Raw genomic sequence first — 14211 nt, forward strand, 5'->3', positions numbered from 1 at the left:
TGACTTGACCATCATATTCAAAAAGTGCTGTTCAGTTGAATACTCATACAAACACAAAGTTTTAAGGAAGTTGCCACAGTCTCTGATCAAGAAGGCATATTCTAATTGAATGTTATAAAAAATTCCCAAGAGTAAGGAAGTAATAGTATCAGTTTGACAGGAACTAATTACTCAGAGAAGTGGTGGGCTTCCCTTTGTTCAATGGGTTGAATTAGCACATGGAGAGTCATCTGTCAGGGATGCTTTAACTTGGATTAATCAAGGGGTTGAACTACTTTTAAATGGTTCCTCCAATTTTGTTGTCCTAATTTGTATTTTGCTATTGCTACTGTGCAGGAGAGATTGTTGTTGTATGGGTTGTATGCTTTTGTTTGTGGGATAATGCTTGTAGGTTCCTTTTTTGTGGATATTATGTGTTGAGTGTTTTGTTTGTGCAGTACAGATGAACAGATTTATGAGGACCAGAGGTGGGAGGATAATTCTAGGAGTAAGAACCTTGGGGGGGAAAGGTGGGCAAATTTTGCAGTTTTTCAATTTCTTATCCAATTCTAACATATTTGAGACTGAATTTGTTTCTAAACCCATGTAGTTATTCTTCAAATGTTAGAGAAGGGTTGTAATCAGTTAATACAGTCTATGTAAATGTAAAAAGGTATAGAAGAAACTTTTTAAAATCTATTATTAATGCTTAGATAATATTCATTTTTTCATATTTTACTATATTTTCAAATCTCTTATTTTCACTTTTAATTTTCAGTGTTTTAGTTCTAATACTAGGTGCCCAATATAAACAAAGTTAAAGCCATATTGCTATTATGAAAATAAGCCATGCTGAGCCTTGATCAAACTTTTGTGATAAATACTGTACGATAAACTGTAAAATAAACAGAATATGTCAGATTTGATGTTACAGGAGACTGCAGCTTATTTGTGGATGAAAACAAACTCTTTCAATCCCTTCCTGAAACACAAAGGAGGAAACAGAAGTAGTGTTAGCACTATCATGTATGTGTTGCAAAAACTGGATGGCTAGTTGATGATGGCAAGGAGATATGGGAAACTTAACTCTTTGCTGCCATCTAATCCAGATTTTTACACCCAGATACTGTCGCCATAGGTAGCAGAAGCCCAAGTCTTGCTACACTACTTTCTTATACTTTCTTATGCTGCATGGAAACAGTTTTAAATCTGAACTAGTCCGAGATAATGTGTATTATTTTCTTAAGAAATATTATAAATTTGTTTTTTCTTCTATTTTGCATAACTATGAATGTAACCCATGAACTGAATGTCAGGGTATGCTTGTGCAATTCTTTGTACTATTGCCATATTTATTTAAAATATTTTTATTAGCATTCTAAAAGATACTCATTTCTTTGCAGGATTGTTCTGCTTCTTATAAATATATTCTAGTTGATGTTATTTTTAATAAATAGTTTTATAAGATCTTCTAAAGTAGCTAAAGATTATTAAAGATTTACTGGGGAATCTTAAAACCCATTTAAAATAAGATGTCTGTTAAAAAAAACATTTAAATGCCCAGCTTCACATAGAAAATAAACACGTACTATGCATTTACTCGTTACAAATAAACCAAAGAATGATACAATTCTACAGAACTGTCTTATAGGGCGTACTACAATTCTTTTTAAAACACACAGAATTGTAAATGAAATGTAAAAATAATATATATATATATATATATATATATATATATATGCGTATATATACTATATATACTATATATATATATATATATATATATTATTTATATATATAAAATACTCAAGTAGATCTTCTGTGTAGTTAATGTATTCAGCAGTTCAAGTACTATCGAATGTAAATGATGAGGTGATATTGATGAAAGGAGGGATTGAGGTCTCGGGGGGCGCTGATGACGGATTGAACAGAAGCGCCCTTGCACTGCACGTAACTCAAGTCTGTCGTCTTCACTACTCAAAGCCATAATGGAAGGTGGCAGTCTGAAATGAGTTGCCACGGCAAAGAGTATTATTTTTGAAATGCTTTCACACAAATCACTAGGCCCTGCATACAACTTAGTTTCATGCTTTAATGTCATCAGGAGGCACAAATTGGTGTGTCTAATTGTTTGCCACCTGCCAGCAAAATGAGCTGCCAGCTAGCCAGACGGGTTTGATTGTCTGTCAGCTTTTCAATAGATTGAGAGTGACAACATCAAAAATTTCACTTCAAACTCTGAAGCTCTGAGCAGCTTTTCAGAGACCTCTTCCCCACAAGTGCTTCTGGACAACTGCATTTTTCAATCAGTTTCAATATATTCCTGCTTTCTGCCTCATCTGTCTTAAGGTAGCTGTAATTACATTAAAAACTATATAAACAGATTTCTTTGGCCCTGGAGTCTTGACTCAAAGTTATGACTCCAATATCACATGAAAAACAAAAAAATGTAGTGGCATTTGCAGCAGCACAAGCAAGTGATTATTTGCTAGAGGCTATGACAATTCTAGAGTGAATGTGACAAATTTTCATTTATACTTTATTTTATATGTGACAGATATTTTGCAGTATATTCAAACACACGCAAATGCATTCATGGATTAAATATTTTATTTTTACTCATTTAAAGCAGTGCTTATTTGCAAATAAATCTGTAGTATGTTAATACATTGACTGTAACGTTCTGAAAATTTGTGAGATTTGAAATCTTCATTACACAGCGGTGGGAATCTAATAAATTACTTAATGTGAGCTATCCTAAAAAAAAGTAGGACTGCAGGGTCTGTACATATAAAAGCAGGCTAAATTCACAATCTAAAAGCATGAACCCTAAATTTGGTTTTTAAAATTATGCTTTCTCCCGGCCCCCAACCACCTTTTGAAACTCATATCAATTTAGAAAATAGATTGGTTGATTACTCCAAAGAAACATACAGAAGAAATAGTATGTGGTTTCTGAAAACAGTTTCTTTTTGGTAACTGTTGCCTAAATGCTCAAAATACTGCTTCTAGCAGAACAGAAGATGGAGAAGCTGTCCATGGTGAATATACTAGCTTTTACATGAAGCAAATGTTAGAAATGTTTTTTTGCTTTGTTTTTTAGTATTTAAGCTCTATGGTTTGATGTATGTTGATTGAAATGTGCATTCCCGTTTTAAACCAAAACTTGATATTCTGTAAATTTCATGCTATTAACATTAAAATTGTTTTAAATTACAGACACTGAGGACAGTCTAGTTAAATGACCAACTGTTATTCTGTTTTAGTTTCACTTGGAACTTGCATGTGAGCCACTAGTGATCTTTTCCACTGTCAGCCACTGGCTCTTTGCTGTTAACTGTGCTTTTCTACCTCCTGGTACCAATAATACAATTTCATTTCTTTGTGCTCCATTGGGTGATGCCCATGTATATAGGCACCATTTTGTTTGTTTGAAAATTGTGTTAGCAATGAAGAAATCATTGGATCAGAAATTGTTGTCTTTCTCATGCTCCTCCCCCCCCCCCGTTTCCTTTGACCATATAGTCTAACTAGGTTTTCTTCCTACTATTTCCAATTTTGGCTTTCTAGTTTCCAAGCACAAGCAACACACCTTGCTTGCATTTCTCTTGATTTCAGATTGAACTTGACCATAAAACCCATCAATCTCCTCTTCTTCTGCATCAATGGTTAGAGCCCAAAGTTGGATAATCATGATATTAAATGGTTGTCCATGAAATTTAATTGATATTATTCAGTCACTGACTGCATTATACCTAAGTAGCACCTTTGCTATAACCTTCCAAGCAACACTGTTCATTCTTTCTTTTTCATGTCCTGAGTAGTAAACGGTATGATCTTCCAGTTCCAGCCCATTTCAATTTGCTTATGCCCAAGATGTCAGCGTATAGTCCAATTCATTTCATCTTTCACTGTGTGGAGCTTTCCCATGTTTATGCTTCTTATATTCTATGTCCCCACTGTAATTGCGTTTTTGCAACTTTGGATTTTCCTTTTCTTGCATGGCAACATTAGCAACTAGACATCTGGAAGGCTTTAATCTAGCTGCATCAATAAACACCAGTACTCTCAGATACACAGCTCTCCCTCAGTACTATGTTGAGCGCCATCCGACCTAAGGGGCTCACCATGAAGTACTATATGGTTAATCGCTTAATTTTGCCTATCCATTTAGGTTTTTTGGGTAAAATACAGAAGTGATTTGCCTTTGCCTTCTCCTGCACAATATGAAATTATGCCTTTCCCATTGTCACTAAAGTGATCATCTGCCTCCAGCATTTTCCTATATTGTTGCTGCCTGATATAGGTGCTTGCTTGCTTTAGCTGGGCAGCTGGGATGACTTTCGTACCTTGGAAAATTCTGCTGGGAGTATATACTCTTGGTGTACACTCCTGTTGTTCTTTGCTCATCCCTCCTGGAGACACTCCCCACCCCCACTCCTGATGATACAACATAGAGATGGGCGTTCTTCTAGGCTTCTCTGTTATTCCTGGAACTCTTCATTAAATGCATGTCTCAGACCCTTTCCTTGAATCCACTATGTCTATAAAACCTTTAACTTAATAATTTAGTTCTACACTTTGCCTACGTTGTCTATTGAATTTTCTCTTTGTTACATCATACTCCATCAAAATGTATACTGTAATTATCTCTAGTTGTAAACCTTTCTGTATCCATTTACCACACATAATGCACAAGGCACATTAAAGATGTTATAGTAATATAATACTATGGTTATGGCACTGCTGGAATGAATAATTTTAATTAACTAATTCTACGTAAATGTATTATTGTTGTATTTGGAGATATGAGCAGCAACGCCATAAGCGGAAGTAACAACATAAGGCTATGAGATCTGAGCCGCAAAAATCTGGACCATCCCTAAACAGCAGCAAAGAGTTAAGAGCTTTTTTGTTCTTTTGCTGTCTTCTAGTGGTCATCTGGATTTTTTGCAGCCCAGATCAGGTAGCCCTAAATCAAGTTACTGATTGTTGAGATCATTTCAAAGTTAAAGAAAGTTAAAGATACATTTTCATCAAAATATCAAAATGTTTTTATCATTTTAATGGACATGAGTTGAAAGATGAAATGTGGCTAATTTCAGAAATGGTTAAAAAAATTAAAGCTATTTATGCACTATATTTATAATGTTTTAAAATATATTACCTTTCTCTCTACAAATGTCCTTCTAGGTACACATTTTTAATATTGATGTTTAAAATGTTTTTAATCACTCCTTCAAATCTTATATGTGTTCCCACAAGTGCTTTAATTTTTTAAAATTGCTTTTGTCCCTGTTTTCTTTCTTTTTAACATCCTATAAGTTTTATGTTTGTTTTGATGTTTTATTTCTGTAATAATAATACATTGATTTCTTCCTCCTATGTATGTGTAGGGGAGGGAAAAGGCATTTTTTTTCTCAGTGAAATTTCCTGATTTTGCACTGATTTTTTTTCCTCTGTAGAAGTGTTGTAGTTCCAGTGAAAAAGCCTCCTCCTGGAAGTCTAGCAGTCACCACAGTTGGAACGGCCACAGCTGGAGGTGGACTACCCCCAAGCAGTACACCAAATATATTTGCTGCCACAGGAGCTACCCCAAAAAGTATGATAAATACAACAGGTATTGTCTTTAGATATTTTTGTGAATTTTGTCTTTTTCTTTCTGCTTGTGTTTGTTTGCTTTTGGTATCTTTCTTACAACTGAAATCCTGATGTAATAAACACCTTTAAGCATTCTCACTCCCTAATGAGCAGACAACTGAAAAGATCATTTTCACCCAAAACATTTTCTTAAGAACATGTTATCTTCTAAATTAAGCAATTCAGTTAGTGGTTGGAAAAAGGGGGAAAAAATTGTTGAGGAATGTAAACATTATAAGCTGAATCTGCTATGTGAAAATGCCCTTAATGTATCTCAGCAGTCCTTGACTTTTTTTTTTTTTAAATCAGTTCATAGGTTTTCCCCGCTTGAATCCACCTGAGTAGACATTAATTTAAAATATCTTGGAAGAGATATTTAAAAGCTTTTATGAAAAATTTCCCAGTGGAAATGCTTACTGAAATGAGTGTATTCTAAAAAAAACTGTACAGCATGGCCAAATGCTTAATAATAGGATCACTAATCAAGGGCACTGCACATCGATTTCATTATAACGGTAGATTATTCCTTTCTGAATGCCAGCTGCATTGGTGCAAATGGTATCATTTGGGTTCACATATTTTCATTTTCTCTGTATCTCCAGTATTTGCCACAAACATAGACCAACATCTGTTTATAGTAATTTTAAACACATATTTTCAGAGCATCCAGTTTATAATATTTCTTAGGGATTTTAACTAGATGTAACCAGAGTAGTGGCTAATTTACTGAAGGGTATAGTTGTCATCTTATTGGTTTATGGAGACCAGATACCTCCACATGTTCATTTTTATTTTCATTAGCACTAGATGATACTAAAAATGCTTATTGCTGTTTTTATGGTGGTAATTTTTAAAACGATAATATCTTAGCCTTGAGTTTTATAATTAATGTTTGTTTAAATCACTGAAATGGGTTTGACACTTTGTTCAAAAGTGGTATGTGTGTTTGTGTCTCTGTGTAATATAGTTATAGTATAGTTATAACACTTTTTAAACATTTGGATTATAAATTGGATATGGGCAAGATATTCTAGATGATTTTCTAGATGATAATTTAAATAATTTTGTCTCAGAGTCTTTTCCATACATAATTGTGAGAGTACTTGAAAGTACGTATCTATAATATAGAATATTAGTCTATACTTAAGAAAAGAATTAATGATTTAAACTGATTTTTGGAGTACCCTCTGATTGAATAAATTATTTAAATTTATCCAATTCGATTTTTAATTATTAGTTGCCAGCTCTTTGTGACAGAGAAATGTTGTCTATAAATAATAGTGTCCCAGAGTTACAGTGCTTAGAAAATAGATGCATTATGATTTACTGTGAAGTTGATGCATTGTTTTTCAGACTAAATACACTCTATTTTGGTGGATAGGTGCAGTGGATTCGGGATCTTCATCATCATCATCGTCATCTAGTTTTGTGAATGGTGCTACTAGTAAGAATCTTCCTGCTGTTCAAACTGTTGCACCAATGCCAGAGGATTCAGCTGAAAACATGAGGTATATTTTATAGATTAGTCTAGAGGTGGATAGAAGGTAGATGGTTTAGAACTTGCTAGCAGTGGATATCTTTGCAAAGTCTTCTAGGTCTTTGAAATAAAATGGACTTCCTTGAGAACTCACTGAAGTACAAATGTGGGCTGTAATCATGATTCTAATTAATTAATCAACCAGTTAATTGGACAACATTTCATGCTGTTAAAAAGTATTGGTTGTGCATTTTCCCTTGAATTAAAGTAATGTGTGGGAGGGAGGATAGAAGGAAGGAAGGAGGCACAAGATCAAAACAATCTTCTTTCTGCTTAGGTCTTTTCTCATATAGCTAACATTGCTGATGTAAATATATAAATTTGTAAATGTTTATATATAAAGGCCCTGCTGGCATGGGGACCAGGAAATGTGGCACAGCTGGCACAGTGGTTGTACTGAATGTTAATGTTAGATGTGATTATCTCAGCTATGAATTTTATGATGATTTTTATATGCTTTTATATTGTTTTTTCTTGTTTTTTAAATTGTTCTGTTCTTTTTTGTTTTTTTTAATATTTGTTTTAATTGTTTGTAAGCTGCCCAGAGTCATATATATGAGATGGGCGGCTATATACATTTGATAAATAAATAAATGTAAATTTTGAAATAAAGAAAATATACTATAGAGGATACTTTAATTTTTTTAAAATTAAAGGATTTAATTTCCTGGATTCACAAATTTCCTGAGAAAATTTTATCTCAAATGTTACTTTCCGCTTATAAGCTTTTCTTTTATCGGAAATATTAACTTCCAAGTTTTCAACTTTAAGTTCCTTAAGTTACAGTAGCAGCAACAAAGTTAATTGTTAGAGTTGTCTCTTGATGACTTCAGACTTACACAGAATCACTAATTATACCTTAGATAGTACTTACAAAAAGAAATACAATTGATCCAGTTTTCATTTTAAATGAGTTTCAAAGATAGATCCTTTATTTATGTTTTGTTTTCTCACAACCTACAACATTTTCTCCTCTGCTTGTTTGTAAGGCTGCATTTTAGGGCAGAACATGGAAGGAAGGTAAAAGTCATTCTATTTAGGTTAGGAGAAAAAGTTATGGACTGAGTCACTTATTAGGGTACTTATGATAGTCCTTGATATAAACAATGGATCATATTGGCAACCAATTACAGGATTGTCTGCATTAAATAATTGTAATATGCTGGATAAATATTTTGCTAGAGTTATTTAATGTAAGGAATAATGACTTGATTTATAGGAGACTGAGTTAAGATAAATGTCCCTAAGTTCTACCTTTAATTGAATGATGTGATACATAGAAAAAGGGGATTATTTTTCCACTCAGTAAATTGTATCTGTATTGAGATTTAGAGACGTTGTTAATCATGTTGCAAACAGATGGAATTTGTTCTGCATCTTATATTATTTCGGCAATGTGAGAAATCTGATTGCATTTTTCCCTAAGATATAATAATGAACATAAACCTTTGCTTATTACATGCTGTTCTTGTGGTTTGTAGTAGAACACCAGCTGTTACCTATCTGCGCTTCAACTCTGCAAAGAGTATGAATGGATCGCATATCCAAGTTTGTTGTTGCTTGATGTCATTTATAATAGGCCTGAGATGCATGACTGGCTTTTTTCAGTTATCTTATTTATGTTAATTTTATTTTGCAATTTTATAACTATATTTATTTAAACATTATTACAAAAGATGAAATGGTATTGTATAGTTCCTCTATGATTCACAGTGTGACCTTTATATTTCTGCTTAGAAAAAAGACCATTGAATTCAGTGTAAGATGTTAGTCTTGGAATGTTCTCTGTGGTTGCCAGTGTTTCAGAAACTGAATTATATATGAAGTATTATTTTTCATAAAAGGACTTCCATTTTCTTGCAGTTTCTATAATGCAGTTACATGTAGTTTAAACAGTAAAATAAGAAATTACTAATTCCCTAATGCTAATTTTTTTCCGTGTTTCCAGAGATAATTTAAATCTGTTGAACAATATACTGTGGGCAGAAAACCTCTTCTCTACAAGAAGAGTTTTAGGAAAACCTTCATTTTTAAAAATGTCACATCTATATTAAGAACATACGTAACCTTCTAAAATATGTGCTATGGGATGTCAGGAGTCAGCATAATTCTTTCTACTCTCCTTCACGACTGCTTTGTGGTACTTCTTGTTAAAATGACAGAATGATTTTGCAAGAGCATTACTATGAAATAAATGCCATAAGAGGAAAAATCAAATGCTAGTAATGGCCAGTGTTATATATGTGCTTTTGACCTATATAACACTGGCCATTACTAGCATTTGATTATTGGAACTTTCCCCCTGAAAGGCAAGGGGAGAGTTCCAATAATTACAAAGAGTAGAAGTTTTTCTCTATTCTTTCTTTTGGGTTGCTAATATATTTTATAGCTTTGGAGTAGGAGAATAGCATTTTTTTCGGGGGGGGGGGGAATAACTGAAAAGGAAATGGTTGGTTGAACTGGACAAAATGCAACTTCTTAACAGTTTGGAACAGTGATCTTGTAAGGCTGCATAGTATCATGGGGCTTTTGGAAGAGATTAAACAAGAGAAAAACAGTTTAAAGGAAGATACAGCAACTCAATGTTTCCTCTGCCTGGTTGGCAGTGCAATAGAGTGACAGCTTCAGTGCCTCTTTTACCACCTAGATAGCTTGCATTAGAGATTGGCTGTATCATATGAACAGGGAGGCCTGATTTTGCAGTTCATTTAGCCCTATAATTTACTGATAGAAAATCTACTGAAAGAAATAAGTCAACTCTGGGCTATAACACTGTAATCCCCTCTCTTTCCCTAGTCCGTGTTTCGAACCTCTGTATTCTTAATAGTGGTTCTAACTGTTCTAACTATTTAGAACTGCAAACTGGCGTCTGCATACAAATCTAAACAGAAACAGCAGAGTCTCGAGGCACCAAAAAGATTAACTAATGAATTATAGCATAAACATTCTTGGATTACAATTTGCTTAATCCAAATATTTTGCTAGAATGATTTATGCCAATGTAATTCCTTTCTACCAGTAATCTAATATGTTAGCCCAGAGGTTCTCAGGCTGACACCTAGCTTGCCAAGCAGAGCAAGAAAGAAACCCTGGAGCTTAGTCTAATAAGGATCAGGCTGTGCATGTGCTTGTCTACCCCATGAAATTCACCTCTGGGCTCCTGGCACAAATAGGTATTTCTTTTCTGAGCTGCCAGACCCAGTTGCATACTGCATGGACAAGGCCAGGTCCTTTATACCACATCCCATCAACTCTGGGCACCACAAACTTTCACCTAGCTAGGCAGGTGTGTGACCAATCTTAGCCTGTGCCAACAGTTTGACAGAATGGGCCCTAAACTAAGCACTCTTGGTCGCAGCCTTGGATTCAGAGATGGTGTAGGGGAGGAGTTGATAGGTGTGTTATATACACAGTAGGGCATGGCAGACAGCATACTTAGGACAAACAACAGAAAACAACAAATATATTTTCACCTCTATCAAATAAACCAAATTTATATTCCTTCCCTTTACTTTATGGCTTTCTCTAAAACTACAACAAAGAATCTTTTTTCCAAATCTTTAAAGCTTTGTCATTCGGTCCTAGTCAGCAAAAATCCATTAAGGGTTACCAGAAACAGCAACATGCATATTTTAATCTTGATCAAATTAACCAACTTTATATTCCTTCCTTTTGATTTAACAATCATGATCTTTAATCTCTTTAAATAATATCCCAGAATTTGATTTCTTTTCTTTTTCTCTTTGTCTTTTCTCAGCAAATCCTTCAAAACTTTGACAAGTCTCTTTTGTAAATCCAGAATCAGAAATCCTTAGTGGACTTTTGTTGACTAGGACTGAATGATAAGGCTTTAAGAATTTGTTTATAGATAAGAGATGAGATATGGGAAGAAGAGATTTTTTGTTTTATTAGAGAAGGTGATAAGTTACTAAATTGTTTGTACTTGTGAAGAAGGGGAAGTCATTTCTTTATAAATTTCTTTTCTTTTCCGTTACTATATTCTTATTTTTTCCTTCTATTCTTCTTTATATTTTTTTCTGCACTTTCTATCCCCTTTTTCATTCTTTTATACTTTTTTTAGTTTGTATTAGTCTTTTATCTTTGTAACTGCAAATTTTAATAAAATTATTATTTATATAAAAAGGACAAACCACTGAAGCATAGTGATTTTGAAGGTGCCTGGTGATGCCAGTCTATAAATACCAGGAACTAAGCACTTTGTGGTTCTCCATGTCTACCACTCAGATTGCTGAGCAGGAATGATCAATACACTGTGAGATACCACAGCTTATTGATCCTACTAGTCCTGCCTCCTGCTGCTTATCGTGCCCTATCTCTTATCTGCTTAGGAATTGGTTATTACTTAATTTAAATAATGTCCTCAGTCATGAGCTCTTTCTGAGCCTGTATATTGCTCAACATGAATTTGCTGAGCTGACTGGGAATAAAGGGCAGCTGAAAAGGGACACTTTTTGACAGTGGTTCAAGGTGAAAAAGAGGTGCATTGGATGGGAACAGGCAGCAGCCTCATGATAAATTTTGTGACACTAACAGGAAAGGGGAGATTAATGTGGCCACATCTGGATGCCCAAAGAGAAATCCAAGGAACTTGTGGGTGCTGAGGGAAGGGAGATGGTGATACTACTGGCCCTACAAACTGAGTCAGGAAAGCAGAAGAGGGCTGCAGGACAGGGCAGGGGGCTGCAGGACAGGGCAGCTGCCATACTTCAAATTCCAACAGAAGCTCCAGACCAACAGTCTTAGCCACATTGCCCAGAACACTGCCAGGGACAAAGAAATTGTGAATGAGGATGGAGTGTTATAGTTGCACCTCTTGTTTGAAGATCCTTAGAACTCCATTCTGTCCTTTCCTACAGTTTAAGTTGACAGCACACCACACTGGCAGCTCCTTTGTCCCATAATAAGACTGGCCTTATCTTATTCCCCACCCAAGATTGTGTTGATCTTTTGGTGCTGAAAAATGCACCTTCTCAAGGCATTAGGGTCAAGTAGCCTGTTTTAGGGTGCCATCATAAGTGTGCCTTGGATGAATAAAAACATGTCATCACAATCCCTGTCCCTTAGGCCATTAGGTATGGGGCGGTGGGGAAGGGGCATATCAGGAATGCTGAGTATTAACATCACAGGTGTGAAAATAGGTGCAGCTTCTTTATGAGGATATGGTGTTTAGATGGCAAAGAACTATGAGTAGAGGAAGGGGGCTACAATCTGGACACCCCAATTTTTGTGGCCGTTCCTTTGAAGACCCGAGTGGAACTTTTTTTATCTTGCCTGCCAAAGATGGAATGGGGTAGGTACGTTTGTGGCCAATGGCAGCTAGAAAGGTTATACAAGAGATACATGTGAGTACAGAGTTGTCCCAGAACTCATAGTGGTGTAGTGGTAAAGTGATAAGGAACCCATTTTATGCCATACTGATAGCTGGTATAGTCACTACCGAAGAAGAACTCATGAATTATATTAATTTGAAGGGGTGGGAGATAGAATAACACATTCATACATTATTTGGGAAGGGTGAATCATAGCACTACAGAGTTTGGGAATGTCTGTACAGTAGTAGCCTATTTTATCTTTGATGAAAACATTTGGAACAGTGTGGAAACAGGACATAGCATATTTTCTGGCCATTGTCAAGTGTCAGAAAACTTAAAACTATACTTTGCAGTACAATGTTTGGGTAGTTTATTGTACCCAATTTAAGAATCATTGAATGATAGGACTGGAAAGACCATTTAGTTTAGTTCTGTCTTCTAATACTTGAAATGTCAAAAGATTTAGAAATTCCTAAAAGTTGTTCAATCCAGATTAAAATATATGGTTAACTAAATGTTTATCAACAAATTATAACTGTAATAAAAATACCTTTGCTGATTATTCAGTATTAAGTGGTGATCAATAATGTGTTTAAGCTGAGTTTCCAGTTACAGAGTATAGTTCTTTAAATATGATTATATCTTTATCACCTGGACCAATTGATCTATCTATATGAAATGATACAGTACTCTTCCCCACTCACACAATTCAAGTTGGTTTTGGCAGATAACATGCACTCATCATGTCTTTCTGATTCTTAAATATTCAGTAGTTAAATTCTGTTTTTATGTTAGGTTTCACAAATATTAAATATACCTCTTTATGCAGATCTCTTATACAAGTGGTAGAAATCTATTTCCATTTCCACAAACATAAAACCTTGCCCTTTACATATGAACACAGAGTTCAGAAATTTCCTGAAGGACATAGTGGACAACATCATTTCTGATCTAAGCCAAGCCAGAGGTCTATTTGTTCCAGCCATGAAACTGCCCACCCTGTGTAATATTTAAACAGACTATGCATTGCTAAATCACTATGTTTTATGGTTTATTATTTTCTGCTTCTGACCAGTGTCCAATTAAAAAAATATATTAAGCTCTATGGCCTAAAAGAGTACAACAACTCAGGCTTAGTTATGGGACAGACACTGCTTTGGTCACTTTGATGTATGATATATGCCAGGAACTAGAGAGCGTATATCCTTTATTTGTCCTTTTGACTGTCTCAGCTGCTTTTGATAACAGTAGCAGCCTTATGAATTGCCTAGGTTGGATGGGATTTTGACAATCTATTTAATGGTAGCTCCACCCCATAGAGGGATAGTTGAGAGAAGTGCTGGGAGTCTTCAGTATCATTGGCCTATGATGTTCCTTAGGATTTCAGCTGGTACCCATATGCTATTTTAGATACAGAGGAAAATGCAGAGGAAGATTGTGTGTTATTTTAATAGTTTGATGTTATCAATATGAAGGTGACATTAAACTTTATCTTGCCTTTCTATCAAATCCCTGAAAGTTTATATATTGCTAATGGACTAGATAAGAACATTCAAATTGCTTAATTTAGACAAGACAATTAAACAATGAAATTAAATTAATTTCATTGTTTAATTGTCTTGTCTAAATTAAATTAAAATCAGGAAATAGGAATAGGAGCAGTCTCCATTTAGGCAAACTTTTGAATTCAGAAACAAGATGTCCACATCACAGTGGTGGCAG

General features: G+C 34.7%; 1 protein-coding gene across 3 annotated transcripts in view; it reads left to right on the forward strand.

Annotated features, from left to right (window-relative positions):
• Positions 1 to 14211, forward strand: part of NBEA (neurobeachin) — a 441196-nt gene that overhangs the window by 152194 nt on the left and 274791 nt on the right. For all 3 annotated transcript variants that reach the window (XM_088140729.1, XM_088140730.1, XM_088140731.1), the window contains 2 exons: positions 5445 to 5599; positions 7001 to 7127. In XM_088140729.1, coding sequence (XP_087996855.1) covers positions 5445 to 5599; positions 7001 to 7127 — 282 coding nt within the window. The remainder of the gene's footprint in view (positions 1 to 5444; positions 5600 to 7000; positions 7128 to 14211) is intronic.

The sequence above is a fragment of the Python bivittatus genome, unplaced genomic scaffold (genome assembly GCF_059951505.1).
Source record: "Python bivittatus isolate LINGU-HERP-01145 unplaced genomic scaffold, Pbiv_v1 ctg000340_np1212, whole genome shotgun sequence".
In the NCBI taxonomy this organism is placed as follows: Eukaryota; Metazoa; Chordata; class Lepidosauria; order Squamata; family Pythonidae; genus Python; species Python bivittatus.